Here is a 22276-nt window from a genome sequence, read left to right on the forward strand (position 1 = left end):
CTGTGCAATCCTATCGATCGGCAGCCCATCTGACGATGGCACATATTCAATGCTGACCATATGCCGCCGAGGTGTGTGGACATGGCCGCATGTGTGTCGATGTAATATCTCCCATCTCCGAATCAATCAGCACTGAATGATGAAATTGTCCTATCAGTTCCGGGGGCCTCTTTTGACATTCGAGAAGGCATTGGCAATATGTGGGAGGGGCTGAATGCTATGCTCTATAAAAACAAAACAAAACAGATGAATGCAAAACTCAGTAATTTCTCTCTGCCACAACATACATCTATATCAACAGAGGGCAAAAGCATCATGAAGAAATGGCGAAGGATTCTGAAATAAGATCTCTCTTTCCCAGAAGACACTGAGCTCCTGCAGTGCTCCAAGGTTTATATCTTGTATTCTCTCATGAAAAGCCAAATTTTACCCTCCCAACACCAGTGTACTGTTGCCTCAATACCTACCATTTGTGGTTTAGGCAAAGGTAATGATGACACCTTGCATCGTGTGTGAAGCAGTGAACTTCTGCTGCGTGAGTTGGCAGCCACTGCTTGGTTGGTAGTGAAGTAACAGGAATACTAGGTTGTCATTGTCACACAGTTGTCAGTGTTTTCTTGCACATAGGGCCTATCTCACTAGTGCAACTCACTGCTCAGACTGCTCAGACTTGGCATTACACTTGGCAACTCGACAGACTCGAAAGTGAATAAAATGGCTTATGCTCTCACCAAGAAGGCTCACCAAGACTCAAGGGTGATGTCTGAGACGTCTCTAAACAAGGTAATAATAACTTGTTTACCCAGAAACTGCGGGAACGCCACCTTGACTTCCCAGCAGTGGAAGAGACATCTCCATAACATCTTCACATCATTAGCTGGTACGTCGTTTTGGGCCTTTGCAACTGTGGGTCTCTTCGAGGTTTTAGAAACATTTCAGAGATGCCAAAGACAAAATTAGTCTAGCTACAACGTGGCTACAACTGATGGAGACATCATGGAGACATCGCAGAGACGTCTCCATTAGTCTCCACAGTATGGCCGCAACTCATGAAGGCATTACATAGATATTGCAGTGACGTCTCCAAGACCAGCTGGAGACTGGAAAGAGTCTCAGAGAGAGAGAAAAAAATCAAACATTGTGACTCTCCCCTGACTTTCTGGAGACCCCAGCTTGTCTCCAGGAAGATGTCACAGAGATGTCGTGGAGACGTCTCTACAACCACCAGAGACTTGAGTCACCACCAGGTTGCCACCTACAGAACGTATTCGGTATTCATTACTACCCACAGCATGGATGTGGTGCAAAGTTTTCCTGTTATTGGCAGTTTATTCAAGGTGACACCATTTAATGTCTTATATTTGTAGTTTGGAGAAAAGTATGGCTGACACAAGATTGGGTTGCTAGGTGTTCGACCGTCGTTATACGCCACCAGAAGAGCATAAAGTGGTACACTTCATTGTATGCTCTACACCGTGTATTCATGGTGTCACTGTTCAACAAAAATGATTGCAAATTTTTGCATGTTCAATGTATATAGGCCAATTCAGTAAGAAAAGACAAATGGGGGTGGTGAGGGGGAGTAAATTGCAAGCTATTCCAAATGAAAGACAAAATAGTTTTTAGCGATATATTCCTACCAGGAAACTGGGATCCGCATGGTGGTAGAGTTGAGATGCTGGGTGGTGGCTGAAAGTCAGGTTGGGATGGAAAGGGTTAAGGGTAGGGGAGAGTTTACTCTCTCACGCGACCTCATTGAAGAGCAATGTGTTGAGCAGATGTGGGCTGTGTTAATACTGCTCGTTATTCTGCACATCTGGCGGGGAGCGATGCCTGTTTTTCCATTTCACTCTCTGTCGCTTATGGGGTAAAGTGATTAGGTGCATCAGACAACGCGATAACAAGCCTTGCACCCGGGGCACGCACGGAGAAGGACTTGCACATCAATTACATGTGTGACGAAGCTAACTCACAGGCTGCAGTTTACAGAGAGGTAGAGAGGACACTACTTTGCCGAGAGGTATTGGGCAACCAACTAAAGTAAGGTTAAGCAGTATTCCCATAGTCCCATAGACTTACACCCTATCCATGATATTGCTTAAAGTCATGAACATTAATCTTGCCATTCTCTTTTTAATTCCTCTAGTTCCTGAGACCTCATGTTGTTGTAGATGTGTGGCAAGGTCACCAGGCAGAACATGCTTCTTGATTCAAGGAAAACTTCTTCATGGCGTGACGATTTCATCAAATAATGTTAACTCTTTTGTGGGAAGGAGAACTAAACTTTTATGAGTCAATTCTTTTAATAGAACATGTCGAGAGAATCCAGCGATCTCATTGGTCGAGAGCCATGTATCAAATTTTTTTACTGGCAGCACGCTTGATCACTGGCAATAGACACAGTAAACATGTCGCACGTACTTGTAACAAAGAGTTCACATACTTCGCAAGAGATGGCTTGCTGTTCATACAGTAAGAACAAGTAGCCCGTGTTCGCGCACTTGGCAAGAGATGGCTAGCCGTGCATCAGTACCATGCATCAGTGAAAATTTCATGCATCAGTAATATAACCGGTGCATGGTTTCATCTAAAGCAAGCCAAACAGAAAGACTTACAAATTGTCAGAAATCTGATTAAATAAAAATGAATTTCGGGCAAAATTTGTCACAGTTCTATAAAATAAATGATGTATGTGTTTTTTGTGTGTCAGAAGGAATAGTGTGCATGCGGTAACTATGGAATTTAGCTTCGCCTCATGGGTTAAGCATTCCATAGTTATGTTGTGCACACAATTCCTACTGACACACTCAGACTCATGCATCAATTGTATAATGTAGGTGGCTAACCCTACAATTGCCTCTCAGCAGTTTCAATTGCACCTTAGTTTCCTCGCAGAATATAATATCACAAATCAATGTTAATTAGATAATGGGAGAGCCAAACTTTCTACATTTTCTGTAGAAGTGAACACATACCGGAAATAGTTTTTACTGTTACCAGGTGATTTTTCTTTTTTAAGTCCACCTGTTTTCAAGCTCTTTTGTTTTGATTGTTTATGTTGTCCATGTCCCTGGGAAGAAATAGGAAGACCTCAATTCAAGAAGGGACCTTGGTCTTGGATGATGACCCAGAAACGTTAAAAGGAGGCACAAGCGAGAAAAGTGCAGGTGGTTGCAAGTTGACCCCTTTCCGTTCTCCCTCCCGCTTCATTTTTTTTTCTTTTCTCTTCTGCAGATAGGAATGAAATTCACCCTTATGTTGGATTACCATTACATTTCATTGAAATTGTTATGGTTCCTACACATTTGATCAAGATCTGTGCACATGTGATAGGCACCCCTTCCTATTCCTCCTTTCTCCTCCTACTGTACCAGCAAGTATAACAGATAGCATTTCACTGAAACTATATTTCTTTTTTTCTCTCTTCTACATTGTAACGGTATAACAACAGATGTACCATCACGTCCCAATGTACCTTGAAATATTACTTTTGTGCGGTTGTATTGTCCTCCCACCATCCTCCAGTATATGTGTAAGTGGTGATGTAAACCAGGCGTAGGTCTTGATCATTCTCCATTTTTGCTGGCAGGAGCACAGAGGTCCGTCCCTCTAAAGACCGTGCTATTTTATGAGCAATGATTTGTTCGAGTTGCAGGTAGCTGGAGAATACAGGTGATGGTTGCATTTTCTTCATACTTTGCTTTTTTCCTTTTATCCTATCTCACTCTCTCTCTCTCTCTTTCTATAGATGTATATGTCTCTCTCTTTCTGTCTCACCAGTATATCTTAAATTTCTCATGTTCCTCAACCAACCAGTACCAGCAGTACCTACTAGCATCTTGCACATCTCATAACAGGATTAATATGAGGGAAATGTCGCCTCGTCATTCGTTTTCCCTCACTTTGCTTCGATCAGGTCTGTCTGGTTTTCCTTAGCTTTACCTTGTCTCTATTTCTATCTTCTCTGAGCCTATTTTAACATTTCTCTTCTATTGTTCACTGTATAACAGTGACCTGCTTCTATTTCGAGATTTAGAGGATATTGCCTGTGAGCTTGTATAAATGCCTTCAAGCAAGGAGAAAATTTGTTCTGTGAATATGTTGAGAGAAATCATTCAGATCAAGTTCCTTGAAAGCAAAGTTGCATAACGTTCCTGCCGAATGTGTTTCTCAATTCATGTTTTGCCAAATAAGAGTTCCATTTACACACAAGTTACTGGTTGTTAGATCACGATGCAAAAATTCATTTTGTTTGCCACCATTCACACTGCAAGCGAAGGGATATTCAATCTCCAAACTGTGCATGCCTTTGCAATGACTTGACAACCCCACTTCAAGGCCTCATGCCCAGAGTTCCATTGTGGGAATAAAAAAAAGAAAGTCAACTTTTGTGTGCCATTGACAAACACTGTTTGAGGTGAACTATCATGAAGGGATTTTTAAAAAATCAAAAAAACTAACTTTTGCATCATTGACACTGATGCATATTGCAATAGCTTCTATTTGTGTGTGTGTGTCCATGCACGTGAAGCTTTGTTTTTGTGTCGTGTTACCAAAACTTTTATTTTTTTTTTTTTTTGGTGTTTGTGTGAATTGGCCTGTCATCTAAAGGCTTTTTTTCCAGTACAGTAGGGTCTTCCTTGGGTTTGGATATACCTATGTAATCTCGAATAAATTGACCGCAAAGACACTTTGAAGGAGAAGCATAGCTGGACCTTCATTTACTTCCACTGACAAACCTTTTGCTAACTGTATAGTGCTTGCATGCGTAGGCCTAGTAAACTAACATGCATTTGTGCTGTGAGCTATGTGTTTTATTTGACAGACCATGGGGCCTGCAACACAGCTGTTGTGAGAAATGTAGTTTACACTACAGGGAGATTCGTTTCAGTGTCTGTGAACAGTTTGAGAATCCAAACACAAATAATTGAAGCATTTGAAAAAAGTGATTACGAGTGACAATTTTTCACCAAGCATTTACACTATGCTGAAACCTTCTCATGTTTAATTTATGTGCGGAACAACCAAAAAAAAAAAAAGGAAAAAGAAAAGAGGAAATGAAAATGGTTTGTTTGAGAATTGAGCATGTTATTGTCAGCTGCTCGCCTGTTGTCAATAAACTGGAGGCGCTGTGAGTAATATGGTGATAAGGTTATCCCTGCTACCATGTGAGAAAGTGACACCTGTTAGCACAGGCAGTTGAGATGATGAGGAGATAAATGTCTCCATGACTCAAGGGCCTTTGAGATAGCCACTTTCTTAACGCTCCAAAATGGAAATGACGTGAGTGGGCCAAATTCACCTCCTGGTTTGCTCCCTGAGTGGAAGGGAGAAACGCCAGCAACCATTCGGACACGGGGGACATGACAGAAATGATGTTGAACCTAGCCAAACAAGTTATTGTAGCCCAGTTTCGATATCACTGCATGCTGCTAGCCAGTTTTGAGAACCAAAATGGAACCAAAAGTGGAAAGTCACTTCAGTTGAGGCAAATGATGTTTTCAAAGTTTTTTTTTAATTCATTTTTTTTGTATCTCCTGTGGGCTACCAACAAAATGATCATCATTCTTGATCTTCTCAATGTTCATTTTCATGTTTTGAGCATAGGATTTCATATTCTTTCATTAGATATATTTCCTGCATGACAAGGGCAAGTTGTAAATCAAATCTGTACTATGATCATATGTGTGTAAATTGAGTAAGAGGTGATATGTCCAACAAAAGGAGAGAATGATGTTTTTTTTTTTTTTTTTTTTTTGGGGGGGGGGGGGGGGGGGGGAGGGGGTGTCATGATTGACTTACTTCACCCATTGAAGACAAGCTGATTTTACTATAATAGGCATTGCCCATTGATTCCTGACTGGGTACACTGTAAAACTAGTGGTGTTTGCGTACATTTCAATGTTGCAAACATTTTGATTTTGAGAATCTTGCGATTGCCAAGATTCAGGAAATGTAAAATGCACATGAAAATTCTTGGTTACATTGCATGCATTGAATGCCAGTGGCAATTTTTGTTAGATTCATGCTGTGAAAAAGGCTGTCGACTCCAATTCAGAAAATTTCATGCCACAAAAATATTTTGCCGTGCAGTAGGTAGGTTTTAGGCTTCAGTGGGTTAAAGAAAAGAGGTAGGTGGTGAGTAATGAGGATAGTTGAGGGTTCCTGGACTACAGGAAAAACAACAGATAGTCTGTCCCTGCGGAGATCACATCTTCTCTGCTCTGCTTAGAAATTAAGATTTTACTTATCTCTTTGGAATGCATAAGTAAGGTGTAACAATAAATGTTTCTTCCCATTTTTTCTCTGTTGTTGCAGTCACGATATGTATTGATTTTGTTGTCTAAAATAAATTGAAAGGATTACTAGAGCACTGAGTTATATATAGGAAACCAGAGTGCATAGCTGGGTCATGGAAATCGTGTATAGGATTTGATTTAATGGGGGGGGGGGGAGGGTTTAAGGAGGGGTGTCATCAAATCAATCACATTGACTAAGCTCATCTAACTGTCTACAGCTACTCCAGGGCCACTTTAATGGGATTTAGGGTTTGTCAACATCATTACTCATGTAATTAGCACTTTGGGCTTATAAAGCTCAAGTTACAATGGACTGGGATTATAGCTACCTGTTGGAGTGGGTATTCACATTTGCACACAGCTTACTAGAGTCAAGTGCTATGGGGTCAGAGAGAGAGGGGGAGAGAGAGGGGAGGGGAAAGGGGGGGGGGGGTAGGGAGAGACTGACCTGATGACATAGTAATTACTCATTTTTGGCAGCCAAGCGCAGTTGAATGCCCCTCCTTGAGGCTAGGTTCTGCCCACCCCTGTTAAACTGAATGGGAACTGCCCACTATTTGCATATGACTAACAAAGCCCTCTGCTATGCTGACTGCCCTGTGGGGCTGTACCATTTGGTTTGTTTGAAAAGGAGTAAATTTTGCTGGTTTTTCCTCTCTTACTCCACTGCAAATCCTGAGCACTTGGTGTTGATCTTCACCACCCATTGTGCTTTGTATGTGTATGCGTGCCATGTGTATGTGAGTGTGTGTGTGTGTGTCCAATCATAGGAAACTGCGTAGAGATGTGAGGAAAGGCGAAGAGTTAAAATAACTAGCCTTCTGTTTTCTGCGCTGAATAGAAACTGCGGCCTGAACGTGTGTGTTCCGGAGGAGTGAGGGACTACAGTGGCGAGGTTATTAGCTAAGTAGTCAGATAGGCAGACGGGAGAGATAGAGGGAGAGAGAGGTGGAGAGAGAGAGAGAAGAAAAAAAGAGATAGAGTGGTAGGACAACAAAAGCAGTTTGTGTCTGTATGTGTGCGTGTGTGTGCATGTGCATGTGTTTGCGTGCACACAGAAGCACACAACTTTACGTGATAACAAGACGGGGAGGATTTGCTGGTAGTTGATGGAGGGAAAAGACCTCTAGTGGGTAAATCGGAAAATTAACAAAACAGAGAGAGAGGAGAGAGACGTGAGACTTGCAGTGAAAGGATCTATTGGTGCAGGGGCTGTCGTCAGTCCACCACACGTCCTGCCCCCAGCTTCGTTGGATCGTGGAAGTGACATGATTAGTCACGGATTCCTGCTTGGCCCGTGTGGACGTAGCTTGTCACTCGCTCTGGCGCTCTCCACTTCCTTTCCTTCCCGCATTTCGCACGTGCTGTTGTATCTCGAATGACTTACCCCAATTCTTCAACCCAGCTACCTCTGCTCTGACTGGTGAGCAGGACTTGTGGGAAGAGAGCGGGAGAGAAGAAGGGAGAAAGAGAGATAGAAGAACGTAGGCATCTGCCCGACTCGTGTTTGGAAATAACCACCCAGGTTGCCACGGCAGCATAAGATGATACGGATTGCTGTGACCACTATTTCTACTGCCGAGCGTACAGTGTGACAGCACCCAGGAATATACCTCGTTCTGTAAGCGTCGTCAGACACCATACTCTGCCGTTGGTCTGCATCGTTTCTCGAGAGTGCAGCGGCAAGACAGCCGAGACTATGTGACGGGCTTCGCAGGTGTGGAGTGTGAAGTGTAGGTGCAGCTGACGAGGTACTCACGTTGTGTGCCGTCCGTCAATGGTGTTCCGGAGTTGTGCTCTTCAGTGTACAACACAAGCAGGAGTGGATCTTGGGAGGAACATTTCACGAGGACATACACCTACAAGAATGTTGACAAGCGTTGCTGTGTTAGTTACCAGTGGATCCCCTGCAATGAATACTGATTGTTGAACCCCACACGCTCCCACCCCACCGAACTTTCCTTTGGGATCTAGGAGTCAAATTGCCTCGGATATTTACAGACATATATATATATATATATATACACATATATATTCCCGTATAAATTTGCGACCAATGCTCCTGAGCGAGGCAACGCTCATGCAATCGTCATCCCTCTTACTGCGGCCCGTCCCCGAGGTTACCATCACCACACCAATGGGCATTCTGAATGGTACGCATCACCCCCCCTGCTTTATTAGTCACTCAACCCCTTCTGTGGCCTTATTGTGAGCCTCACACAGTCGTGAGCATCTGTCCATCTATCTCTCACTCTCCTCTTTTTCTGATTCCTCAATCTCTTTTTCCTTCTCTCTTTTCATCGCTCCTCGACGTGTATCAACTTAGACTCATTTTCTACTTTCCTCGCCATAATTTGTAGCATTCAGAGCATGCAGTGGTTGGTCTTCAGCAGTGTTCTATGGCCGCGTTCATGCGAATTTCGTAGCCAGAATCACAAACATGAATCATGATTCAAAACGGCGTTTCAAATCACGGTCTCAGCGGAAGAGCGTTCATGCGGGCTTTCGCAACGCTGATTCTGGCTCTGCTCATCCTTTGCCATTGCGCAGCGCACTGCGCAGTTTCTGCAACTCGAGCCAGACCTCCTAAATGCCAACTGATCAGTCAGTTTATTATAGGCCTTTACGTTTTAATTTCGGTGAATACTTTCCAGTACTAAGGTGTAACATTTTGGCTCTTCCCACAGAAGGGAATAATCCTAATTCTTCGTCTCTCCAATTGTTTCCTTAGGTAGACACAGCGCTGCAGCCATTACTTTTATCAACTCAATCGGAGAGTAATTACATGTATTATTTTACACAGCTAACGTTAGATACTAGCATAGAATCGGTGTATGGCGTTGATGTAAACAAATAAGTGCAAGTATGGTACCGAAACACACGATTCATAAGACGTACACAAGCGCGCGAACAGAGCAAGAAGCTGTGGGATACCACTCGAGACACGCATGCGCACAACGCACAATGACGTCATAGAATCATGATTGAAATCATGGTTGCGTTCATGCGGTTTCTGCGATCGTGATTCTGGCAGAATCATGATTCAAAACGCCCCTTTTTCCGCGTTTCAGATCGGCGTTTTGAAACGCGTTTAAATGGAAAAATCGCATGAACGCAACGCAACTAAACACGTTTAGCGACTAAACGTGTTTAGAAACGCAATTCTAGTTTCGCATGAACGCAGCCTTAAAAAGGATATTGTGTTCACTTTTCCTGTCATTCATGTAAGATTGGCTTGCACAGTTAACTTGCACAGTACACCTACCACCTGAGCTGTGTGAAGCATGTTTTGTGTGACAAGATGCTTGTAAGTGCTTTGGAGCATCCATGCTAATATATCAACATTCGCTGGCTTGGGCCTCATAAATGTGCAGTGACCATTCACATTGTATATAGCAGAGCTATGGACTGTCACTATTGCTGATAATGAAGGCAGTACTCCATTTCTCAAAATTATGCTGTTATGGTCTGTAGTATTGGCTGATTCCAGGGGATTTTAATTACCTTATCATGTTAGAGACTCATTTCATGCCACTATGTTTGTATTGTCAGATATATTCTTCCAAAGTCTTGTTTGTATATCATGTACATTGTATGTTGTAGTGCAATACAACATTCATTCGATCTCATATTCAGTTTGTGTGTCTCTCATATCTTGCCATCAGTATATGTGGTAGATGTAGATAGTATATTTTCAATGACAATGTAATTCTGTCATTAGGTTTGTGTTATTGCCTCGTGTAGGGATATTGTATGCATCACATACCCATAAGGGCTGACGTGTGTGACCTATTGAAGACATAAATGTTTGATATTACATTCTTTTTGAGCAGTCCACGGTATATCTTAGCTTGTTGGACCTGATGGCTAGGGGCAGCATATTAACAGATGAATGCCATTTCTTTTTTTTCTCAGCTGCATTCAGTTTTATCTTTAAACAGGTAATCACTCTTTCTGTAGTCTTGTATATTTATTCATTTTTATGTTCCTAATGTTCTAAGGTGTTATATATATGTCACTCTCATCATGTAAAAGGCCAAATTTGAGTGGTTGAATATTACAGTGTGAACGTAAATTCATGGAGAATTCTACACAGTCAGGTCAAATGCCAACTGAAGATTGTGTGAGCTAAGTTCTGTTGGAGATGCCAGGCTGTGTTTGGCAAAGGAGGCCTCGACTACTGGCTTGTTGACATACTCAATGCCTTGGCTGTAGAGTTGTACTTCCATGGTATTGCTGCTGTTGTTCAGTAAATGATAGAAGGCTAGTAGCTTCTTAATTCTTACCACAATTTTCCACGGGCAAGGATTTGGACTGTGTTTCATTTTACCGTAACTGAACGTTTGGCAATGAGATATAAAGGGGACTTGTACAGTTCTGTAAAGGTGTCTGTGTAGAATCCATTCATCTTTTCATCATGTATGGAAATTAGGGAAATCGTGAATAATTGCTGTGGAATGGCCACATCACAAGATCAAATTCTACAATGTGTGATGCATAATCAGGATTAAAAGTCAGGATTTGTTGTTGCGGTTTCAGTTTAATGTAAACCATAAGTAAGAAGAGTAACAGACTGCAGCTTGTCTCCTGCACTGCTGTAGTCAGCTTTTCAAGAAACGCAAATTTCGACAACAATACCACAAAGCTGAAATCAGTGGGTGCGAGGTAATTACTCACAGAAAGCTTACAGAGTCTGCGAAGGCGAAAAGGAGAGTGGTTAATGGGTCGATGTTCTGCCCTGAAAAGATAGGCCTTGCTCTGATAGAAGGCAATTACGTGTTGACAATGAGTTATCCTCACTTTCTTTAAGACTGGTCTTTGTGCCGGGGACCCCGCTGGATTGCCGAGAGTGGGCTGCCAAGCCTAGAGTTGAATGGCGGGATCTGAATAGGGGAGGCTTGTAATTCATGGTAGGGGCTTCATGGGCTTCAATCTCTGGTTTAGCTCTCTCTTTTGTCTCCGGGAGAGGAGGGCAGTTAGGGGGCTTCTGGTGGCCCTCTTTTCTTGTTCTTCTTTGATCATGCTCTCTCACACACACACCAACCCCCCCTTTCCCCTTTGGCCGATGAATGCCCCCTCTGCATCATCTTTTTACCTCAGCGTTCTTCGTGAGTAAAGCCTGGTTAAGACCTTGTTTGGTTTGGCACGACAATTCTTCGTCTATCCCACTCTGCTCATTCTCAAGGTGGTTTCTCTTTCCATATCTTCAACTTCTTTTATTTTTCCCCGCTGTCTCCAGGCACAGATTATTGATTGTTTACGTTTTTAACTCATGTCCTCCCTTCTTCACGTCCACTATAGTAATGATGACGATAATAGGTAAACTCTACAATTATGCCATTTGCCTTTTGCCAGCATCATACCACACTATGGCTTTGTTCTCTGGCTTGTTAGCCACTGGAGGCCGCCACTTCTGCTCACGTCCAAGACGACTTAAGTGGTTGTACGTGCTCTAGCATGCTGTGTAATACTTGCCTCTTCATCACCAAAACAGGGCAGAGAAGAAGTGGCAGATGTAATATGACTGATATCACAAATTGTAATGTCAGAGGTTAATGCGATTGCTGCTCTTCATTTGGTGACCTCAATGGACTAAAACAGACACCATCATAACATCACAGAACTGATGGCAATACCATGGAGATAGGAATAGAAATTATGTACAAATACACTAGATAGCAGAGATTGATAGTGAATTGGACATGTAGCAACACTGTTGGAGTGCAAGTGACAGAGCACTGAACATTATAAAGACATACCCTTGTATTCATGACATATTCTGTGTGTAGTACAAACTTTAGTGTAATATGTTATGTTTGCGTTGTCCAGTGGATTTTTTCTTTTGCAGGTACTGAGGACATGGTCTGTAAATTGTGCTGTGTTAGGACACAGTCGTGAAATCAGTCCCACCGTTTTGGCCTGTAGGTAGCAGCTCCTTCAGTTCAGGAAGTGGCGTCCAATTTGCCCAACATACAGGACTTGCTTCTCTGAAGCAGAAATTGAAAAAGTTCAGCCAAGTCGTCCAGACAAGGGAGGCCAGTGTCTGGTTCTCTTGACTAGAGATACTAGAGCGATGCACAAGGATTTTTGTGGACCTTCCTTCTCCAGAAGACGAAATCCAAATGTTCCCTTGTTCTCTGCAGTGCCTTTGCCCTTTGCCCCGGCAGTGGAGTGGAGTGCTGCCAGGCCCCAGCTTCCCCACGTTGGCACATGCCCACCAGATGTTGTTTACAAAACACATGAAAACATTTCCCATGTTATGGCACAGCTGGCAGGAATAGGCAGTGAGGGTACTTCATTAGGCTCCCTAAAGGGCTTTTTACACTTGTAAATTTTTGCTTAGCCCCGGACCAACGGTGGGGCTAAGGGAGGGCCTTAGCCCCACCGTTGGTACGGGACTATCCTTAGCCCACTTTCTGTTTACACTCGTTTTTGCCAAAGTGGGCTAGCCCCACCGATAGTACGGTACTATCTGGCCCTGCAAAATAGCAGGGGTTAGCACCGCAATTGCGGTGCCAAGCAAGTGAGTGTAAACAGAACGAAAAAATAATCCTGGGCTAAGCGACGGAGACGAAGTCCGACCCTCACTGACCAATCAGAAACGAGGTAATCAAGTGCTGCCGGTGCGTGCGTGTACGTGTACAGTACACAGCGTAATTATGAATATTCATGTGGTTTGGAAAGTCCGGGGCTAAGAAATACGAGTGTAAAAAGGTCAGTTTTCTCCTTAGCCCCGGACAAGAGATAGTACGGGACTAATTGGCGAGTGTAACAAGCTGAAAAAATTGGTACGGGACTAACGATAGTCCTGGGTCAGAGAAAGTCCGGGGTTAAGAAACACAAGTGTAAAAAGCCCTTAAGAAGGGGGGGGGGGGGGGTGGAGGGGGCGTGATGGATGTTGTCACTATTATGGGGTTGCTTCAGCTCTTTTTATGGGGGTAGGGGAGAAAGTTATCGTACGTATGTGTGAATCTCTTTTTTCGGTAACATAAGCTTTATTGCAGTTTTGATTCAACTTTGTCTTCTCTCTAAAAGAAGTGCCTGTGATTATCATGACAGCTAATTAGCTGATTGTTAAGGAGGGTGGGAAGAACTATACTTTCTTGGATGGTGATTTCAGCCAACAATACCAACATGGACTGTCATTGTTCAAGTTTTTGTAGTAAGAGTGATTTTCCTACAGCTTCAGAGGAGTCAGGACGGATAGGAAAAGATGTGTATACATGGAACATTTAGAATATCATTGTCCAGATGCCTATTATTGAAGAAGTATTGATATACAGAAATGAAGCCTTAGTTTATCTGAGTGGAATGAATCCAACAAGAACAGAAAAGCACAATGAAAAAGTAAGTGAAGCAGATTACTCTAAGAAGAGTGAAAAAAACTCAGAATGCTTATTTGGTTGGCAAGTATAGCATACCATGAACATGGTAGTGATTAGCTGTGTTGATTGACTGATTAGATGTGACAGTTGCTGTAGGATTCCTTATAATTATTGAGTGACCTCTGCGGTGCAAGGAGTTTCATGGAACGTGACACTTGACTAATGGTATCCTCTTTCTTCTGCATGCATGCTACAGTTTCATTTCCCCGAATAAGTGCTTAGTTTGATGCACAACGAGTGAAAAGGTAGAAGGTGGGTTTACATTATATGGGCTTACATGGAACATGAACCTATCCAGCACACATTTAATTGTTATGTCAACCTTTCACAAAATACTCCCTCTTGTCATATTGATATAGATTTGGATTCATCCAGGTAGTTCAATGAAAGTGTGCAAATTAAATCTGTTCGACTGTACTTGCTTGTGACAATAAAGGCAGTAACAGGGCCTATTCACCCATCAGGGGTGAATAATTGCCTGCTACAAGTGTAGACAGAGCTGAAGGAGTGACACGGACGAGTCTCACAAAACTATTCTCTCCGGGATTGTCACAAGTAAGTGCAGTGGAAGAGATTCAATTTACACACTCCCTCTCATCCTTGTGCTGTTTTGACATTTGCCTAATTAGTGATGATCATGCTGTCTTGTTGCAGAGCAAAGCTCGGCAGATTTCTAGTTCATGTAGACATTGTGCTGTTACAAACACAGTCCTATTGACTTCTACAGGAATAGGACAGCAAGGACAACGTAGATGAAGCCGTGCTTGAATGTTAATTGGTTTGCAACAAATGTCGTAAATGAAGCCATGCTGGAGTGGTTGTTGACGTGCAACAAATTTCAAGTAGGAGTTTCATTTTAGAAATAGTCTGTAAGAAAGGACAGCGATTCATTTTGATGGTGACCTTTTCAGAATTTGGATTCCTTTCCTTATTTCTAGATCTTGTGCATTAAGTAAGCCTCTTTTGAAGCTTTTCTGTATAAGACCTGGTAGTGGTGGGGTGCTGTGGAGCAGAAAGGCTAGCCCAACTCAGATATATGTATATTTGAGAAACCGGGAACCGAATGTGTACAGCTTTATCGCTGATCTATATGTAAGTGCACACACAGCCGAAGAATCCTGGCTTGAGTCAAGTATTACTGATGCACGTATCTTTCGTACAGCAAGTAAACTTCCATGAATACCAGTAATATCTCGTTCTCATAAAGAGTTTGTTTGTTCAGTTTATTGAAGGCCTGTTCCATTTGTCCATATGTGTAAAGGAAGAAGATAAATTCTTCGTCCACCACAAATGAATCCCATGAAGATAAAATAAGTATTTATTGCGTGAAGCTCTTAAAGAAAAAGGCAAAGCTTTGGCTTGGTCGTTTTTCCTCCCCCCCCCCCCCCCCCTCCATCTCTTCTGTTCCTCATACACCATGGCACAAGAGACAGACTGACTGACCAACATACATTTTGACAATGCCAAGAAGCCAAGAAATTGGAAAGACTTTAATGCCCTCCCTGTTAGAGTATTTTCAGCGATGCAATTTGCCTTTCATTTCTTCCTGACGTCAGGAAAAGTAACTGGTCGCTGCGATCAAGCATGGCATTGAGTGGCAAAATATCAAAGTTCATTGCAGCACACACTGAGATGAATGAATCTGTTGCCAGGAATTATATATTTGTTTGCTGAAGTAAAAATATGTTCAAACCACTGACTATTTGCTCCATAATCCATCAAAGTGCATTGTATGGTGAGTGTTTAAGTAGGCCAGTGTGAATAGTTCCATTTCTGCAGGCCTGGAAACATTTTTGTTCCTTTCATTCTTTCTTCAATATCCATGTAGGAAATATGTCTTATCCAAGTAAGACAGGAACATAGAGACTGCACTTGGGGAGCAGGAAAATCAGCAAGTCACACCAGGTGTAGATGGAGACTTTTGATAGCTTAAGGTCTTCATGTCAAAAGGAAAAATGAATTTTGGTTCGTCTCTATGAGAACTTCATACATATGTGTTCTTACCCAGGTAGCCAAATATTGACTGTTCTGGTGGCATTTACTGACAAGCCAGAGGCATCAGTGAGCAAATAATTTTCATTATCCTGTAATAAGTATAACTAAGAGAGAGAAAAAAAATGGAACTGGTGGAAGTCCTGTCTTTTTCTAGAGAGCCCATGATATCCAACAACTGTATCATATTTGCTTATTGGTATGGTATGTGTAGGACCTGTATATTAATAAATTATAACATACACATACCAATATACACAATATATGTTGTGTAATGTCTCCCAGTATTTGGGTAAAGTTTTGTGTTGGTATGAAAAGATTGAATGGTGCATGAAATTAGAATGGGAAGGCACACGTTTCATCACATCTGACCTGGACAGCTTGCAGACAGATCAGCTATTGTCACTCTCTTGTTCGTTGCGACTGTAGTTTGTATAGAGCAAGCCCATGTCGTCAGAATGCACCTCTGCTACTAGCAAAACAAACTTACCAAATTATGCCTCGGTCGTGGAGAATGTCGCTCACTATTGAATCAATGGGGAGTCCGTTAGGGGACCTGTGAATGAGCAATTTGCATTCAATTTTGGCCCTGTTCAATGAGGTGTGGCCCGCCTGTGGAACAATTTGCTCAACAAGCGGTATGGCATCTCTTTTGCCATTTAGGCATGGGCACTTTCATCTTGTGTATTAGTGATTGGTTTTATACCTACAAAAAAACTCATTATAATTGTGTTTCTGTACACGTGCCATGATAGGTGAGGCTACTTACATGCAGGCTTGAATCACATTTCTTCCAAGCACTTTCAAAGCACTTCTGGTAAGATGTGAGCCAGAGGTGTCTTTGATTCAGATTTGCTGGATTCTGGGTGTAGGAAATTACGTCATTGGTTGGCAGGCCACAGAGGTTGTGACATAGCTGCTGTAAGCTGTGTTTTAATGGTCATTAATGGTCTCAGTGGCATTTAACTTGTACACATGATTAGAAACATGTTTCACAAACTTGATTACAAACAAGGACATTTTTATAGGCTAAAATGTCTATTTGCCCCATGAATTGTACTCATGTTTCAACTTTGTTCCATCTCTCTTCTGTGTTCAGTTGCACCTAAAATGATTTATGATCATTTTAGTTTACTCAAAGTCAAAAGTGTTGTAACATCAATCATAAACTATGCACGTATGCCACAATAAAGGAGATTTATTGGGGGGGGGGGGGGGGACCTTGCTTCTTTTCTTTTTACAAGAGAGTAAGGCAAAAAAAAAATTACAGTTTGATTAAAAATCAAGAAAAACCACTCGTTTTTAGAATGTTTTGAGCTAGTGAATGTCATATCAGGTGAAATGATGTCCTTCGATTTTTGTCTTACCGAATATTAGATGATGTACCTTAATTTCTTTCATTTCAAAATGGTTGCCATGGTCATGGGATTGTGTTATAAATCATGTAGAACTCACATTTTTCTTTTCAAAATGATCTCTGAAGAAACAATATCACTTTATCTTTTCCCCAAGACCATTTAAATGTCTACATTTTTGCAAATTTAAGAATTAACAATCTATATATGAGTTTGTCTAAAAGGCAAGTGGCATGTTGTCTAGAAGTGATGAATTGTAATGTGAGTTTTTTTTTCCCCCTTTTGATTACTTCATTATGATTTCGAGTGTTTGAGTAGAAATAATTTAAACGAAGTTGAATAGGAGTTTGATAAAAAGAGACAGTTTCTTTTCAACAAAATGCCTCACTCTAGCATCTGAGAGTACAGGGGGAACCATAGGCTTCGTCGTAGTGAGTGGAGAAGGAGGAGAAGGGGAGGGTAGTTTGAGGGGTACAATGTTAACCCTAATGCACATATTGGTTTTGCCTCCACACATAATAGAGGTAGTAGATGTACTAATAGACAAGAAACCAACCTCCCTGTTAAAAGAATTGGGAAGAGAAGGGTGGTGGGGGTGGGGGGTTGGAAAGGGAGGGAATTACCATTACTCAGTACAAGGCAAGAGGGCGGTGGAGGGGTGAAAAAATTCTATTGCTTTTGTCCTCTTTCCCCCTTCGAGCCCGAGTGGCAGATGTACCAATAAACCCATCTGGGGACAGGAGTGGTATTCTCCTCCCCCGTATTACAGCTTGAGCACCAGTGGTGCGGGGGCTCTTGAACCCAGCCAGCCAGCCAGCCGGTTGGGCCAGCCGGCCGGCTGTGCAAGCTGGGACGTCATTGTACAGCTGCTCTGTCAGCTTGCAAGGCACTGGTAATTCCCCCCCCCCCCCTCCTCCACCCTTTCCTCTCCCTCTCATGTACCCCCTTCATCATCTCTCACTGATGTTGTTCTTTGGCCCATCAAGACATTTTCTCTCATTTACCCCTTCCTCTCTCTGTCTGTCTCTTTCTCTCTCTCTCTCTCTCTCTCTGGCTCTTCGCCTGCCCGCTAACTAGCCATCTTCACAGGCCACCTGCGGGTCCATAGATGTCTGGTGGATTGCTGCCCCTCCCTGGAAAAATGTGTCCTCCTTGGTCTCAAATGAACCCTTTCCAGTTGTGTCATCATTGAGGGTATCCCGAGTGGGAATCCAATAAACAAGCGTATTTGAATGTGTAGTGTTGAGCTTGATACAGGCTAACCCTTTCAGCACCATGCTCTTTCTCAATCAGGTTGCTAAAGGGATGACAGAGTTCATGTACCAGTTGAAAGGCCTTCCATGGCCTTGTTTTAATGATTTTGCATTTGATATCAAAATGAATAGTCCTGTTTTGCCTTTCCTGTTGGCAATATGGAAACACAATAATTTTTGCTGCCTTACGCATGAAATCAAATTTTCTTAATTATCTCTGTTCATTTACTGCATATATTATATATTTCACAAGTTGTTTATCTTTGCTAAGTTCACAAGTAGGGTTCTGTTCGTTGTTCATGATTTAAAGAACATGCAAAACTATTAATTCTGATCCCGTAATGAATGTGACATTGCACGAATAAATTTCCCTGTTCAGTGCTGATCTCCACGATCGCAAATTTAACCTCTCACAAAATTGTCTGGAAGTCCCAATTTGCAAAAAATAATCATGACTAGCTAAATATATGGCGTCTTACATTATTCCAGTCTTGAACAAAAAAATGACTTTGCGGTTATTTTTTAGAAATTTCATCATGAAACATGTATGTCATTACACTGTATATCATTACACTGTATATACTTCAAATATATTAGTTTATATGCTATACCTTTTGTTATGTGGTAGATTTTTCTGTAAGTCATGCTGATATGTATTATCCTCACATGCTCAGTTTGCTATTTATAAAAGTCACTTCATTAATTGGTAAAATTCATGTTCTTTTATGCTGCCTTTATGGCACCCAAGTCCATATATAGGCTTGTGATCACGTGACCTTTTGGCTTTTGGCATAAAGCTTGCTCTACAGTACATGCTTATCATAGCCAGGAAAAGGAAGGGACAAGTTTTACCCAGGGCAGTCGCTATTTTGGGTGACGTGTATATTAATAACACAGCAGCCCTCGTGTGCCGTACTGTGTCTGTAGCGGTCCCCATTGTGTGGGAACACAAAAACATAGAGGGGGGAAAAAAGAGTTTCCCTTCTCTGGCTCTCTGCTGTCTTTCAGAGCAGGATGAGGCCCGTACGTTGTCATCATTTCTGTGCCAAAAACGATAGATTTACACTCAAAAGTACTCTAATTAAGCCTATTCAAAAAGACAAAACTTGAATAATTCTAATTTGTTATCAGCTACAAGCATTTTTTTTTTTTTTGGGGGGGGGGGGCAAAATTTACCACTAATTCATTATGATATCTACAGGGAGGGAGGGGAAAAAAGATAAGACAGAAATGTGTATATTAAAAAAAAAATGAAATTTAGGGCAAAATTGTTCTCATGAAGAAAACAAACAGAACGCCCCCACATCTACATTCTAAACTCACCTATGGTCACATACTATATTCATGAAGACATACATACATGTGTACATACATATTTATATAACTTCGAAAAATATTAGTGGTTCATTCGTTTATATGTTTATGTATTCGCATCACATTTCACCCAGCATACCAACACTCTTATGTATGTATGAATATTATCTATACAATGTAAAGAGAGATAAACTTATTGTCCTCTCAATATCTGAGAAATCTAAAGGTGCAGTCGTTTCAGGAACCAATAGTTCCCAGGAGAATTGAAGGTTTTTGAAAGGATGATTCTTTTACTTGCTGAAGTCAGTGGGAGAAAGTTGCCGTGTGACACACATTTTGGCTTTACTGTCATGTGGGAGTGTGGTAGACATAGTGTATACTTGTCTGACATTTAACTGTGAACTTAGCACTACTCCACCGTGATTCTGAGTTGTCTTCCCTCTGTCAGCACTCAAATGTCAGCAACATTAGGACAGTGTTTCTCAATCGGACAAAAGACAAACTGAAACACTGGTCAATGGAATTGATCAGCAAGCTGCTGGTTTGTTTGCTGGGCATAATATTCCTCAGACATTTCCACCCCCATCCCCCTTTGTTGCCGAGAGAAAGATGAAATATTAGCTATATGATTTGTTTAAATGATTGTCCCATTGAGCATTTCATTTTGTGCAATTTTTTAGGAAAGGCAGTTTATGATTCGTTTGAAAAGTTTGCCATTGTTGTTCTTTTCATTTAGAACCAATATGTGCCCGGATTGTATATCGAAAGGCAGGCCAATATGACTTTTGACCTTTTCAGAATTACGTTCTGTAATCAACTGCACTCGACATTTGCAATGATGAGTAGAAAAGTCCAGGGATACATTTATCTCTCTAGAGCTGTCATTGATGAATCTTTCACCAAGGGAATGCTCACAATGCCTCCCAAGCACATTTATCACACAGTCTGCAAAATTAATGTTATTGATGTTTTTTTTTAGAGGAGACAAGAGGAGGGAGAAGGTTACCAGAAGAGTATGTATTCATGATTTGAAATCATGAAAATAATGATAACAGACTTTGTGACATTTGGGAGGAAAGAAGGGTTTTGAAGATATTCAAATCAAGAAAGAAGAAGAAAAAAAGAAGATTCCATTTAGTGACATGCTAGTAGCTCCAACCTCCCTGTCTACAAACCTCCTTCTCTCTTGCTTTACTCCATTCTCCATTGGTATCTTCGTCTCCATCACTTCATGAATTCTCTCCTTAGAATGGTAGATTACAGGTTTATAATTATTTGTCAGCTGTTGAGCAATTAGCAAATCTTGATTTCATTTTTTTAGATGAAAAAAAAACAGCAAAGATTTGGGATGGGGGAAAAGTGTCATGAGTTTGTAATATTGCTAGTTGTAAAGCAGTCAGCAGTTACGACATGAGAGGGAAAAAAGAGAGAGAGATGATAGCGTATACTTGAATATTATCAGTGGCATAAAAACTACTCTCTTCCATACAATTCTGCTTCTTGAAATTGGTCATATTGCTAAGATTCATCCTTGTATTACTCCCCCCCCCCCCCCCCCTTGACTTCCTGGCAGCTGGAAGAAGGGGGGGGGGGGGAAGAGGAGGGGAGGGGGTAGATGATGGCAGCTGCCTTTTTCTCACTGAGGCATGTTTCCATAGCACTGTCCCCTAAACTGTCAATGAAGATGTGAGTGTGTGTGTGTGTGTGTGTGTTTGTGTGTAAAGGTTGCTCGTGCATGGTGGTATTGCTACCGTTCTGTATCCGTGTGCAATCCATACACATTAATTGATGGCTAATCGTGGAGCCATGTGTGCCCTAAAAAGCCGGACTGGCGCTTAAACAGGAGTCATTCATATTGTGGGAGATGTTTGCACAGTGACCACAGAAAAAGGATTAGAACTGTCTGACTCTACCAATATCCTGCAGGCCAGTGTATTTTGCCTAAGACAAGTTCTGAGTGAAACAAAACAGAAGAAGAAGAATAGAATAAAATGATACCTCATAGTCATTGCTATCATATTCATTGTACATGTGCATGCTATGTGGCTGTTCTGCATTTCGTTGTATGCAAATTGTCGCAGTGACCTCCAAGAGGAGACAGGTGAGCATAAGAGGTTGCCATGGTAACAGGGGACTGTAATGAAGCATCCTTTCTAGTCACTAGTGCATGAACGCTTTGCTAACAAGCAACCCTTTCTTGCTGCCACATAGTGATGGGATAGCGCATGTGTAGATGTGATTTCACAGTAAAGCGATGCTGGTCAATTTTTATTATGTCTCTAATTTTACTCCCTATGCCCGCTCGGGTCTTTATCTTTATTCTTTCTGGCTAATCATCATCATCAAAAAAAAAAAAAAAAATCCAGAATGGATATATTTAAATCCATTTCATGGCTGGTGTCAGCCCCGAACTCCTGATGAAATAGAAAGGTGAATATTTGGAGGAAAATGAGCACATTCTGTGAGGCAGAAAAGGGGAAAGCCCTGATGAAATGAGACACCAGATGGGGAGCAATATCTTTAATGGATGACGATAGGTCTCCCCTCTTCGCTCTCAGCACCAGTCCCCTTCATCAGGCAGTCTGCTGAGAGCCCACCAATGAGATGTGATAGAGAGTGGTACTACAAGCAGGGGGGGGGGGGGGGGGTGCTAATTTTTTTTCTTCTGCTCTGCATAA

General features: G+C 41.8%; 1 protein-coding gene across 1 annotated transcript in view; it reads left to right on the forward strand.

The window, feature by feature from the left end:
• Positions 1-7297: 7297 nt before the first annotated feature.
• LOC139720059 (protein CBFA2T3-like) overlaps positions 7298-22276 on the forward strand; it is a 38882-nt gene continuing 23903 nt past the window's right edge. Inside the window, exon 1 of the mRNA XM_071631431.1 lies at positions 7298-8452. Within this exon, the coding sequence (XP_071487532.1) occupies positions 8356-8452 (97 nt within the window). The 5' untranslated portion in view covers positions 7298-8355. The remainder of the gene's footprint in view (positions 8453-22276) is intronic.

This window comes from Diadema antillarum, unplaced genomic scaffold, assembly GCF_040938485.1.
Source record: "Diadema antillarum isolate AM-2024a unplaced genomic scaffold, OU_Dant_1.0 scf00000120, whole genome shotgun sequence".
NCBI lineage: Eukaryota > Metazoa > Echinodermata > Echinoidea > Diadematoida > Diadematidae > Diadema > Diadema antillarum.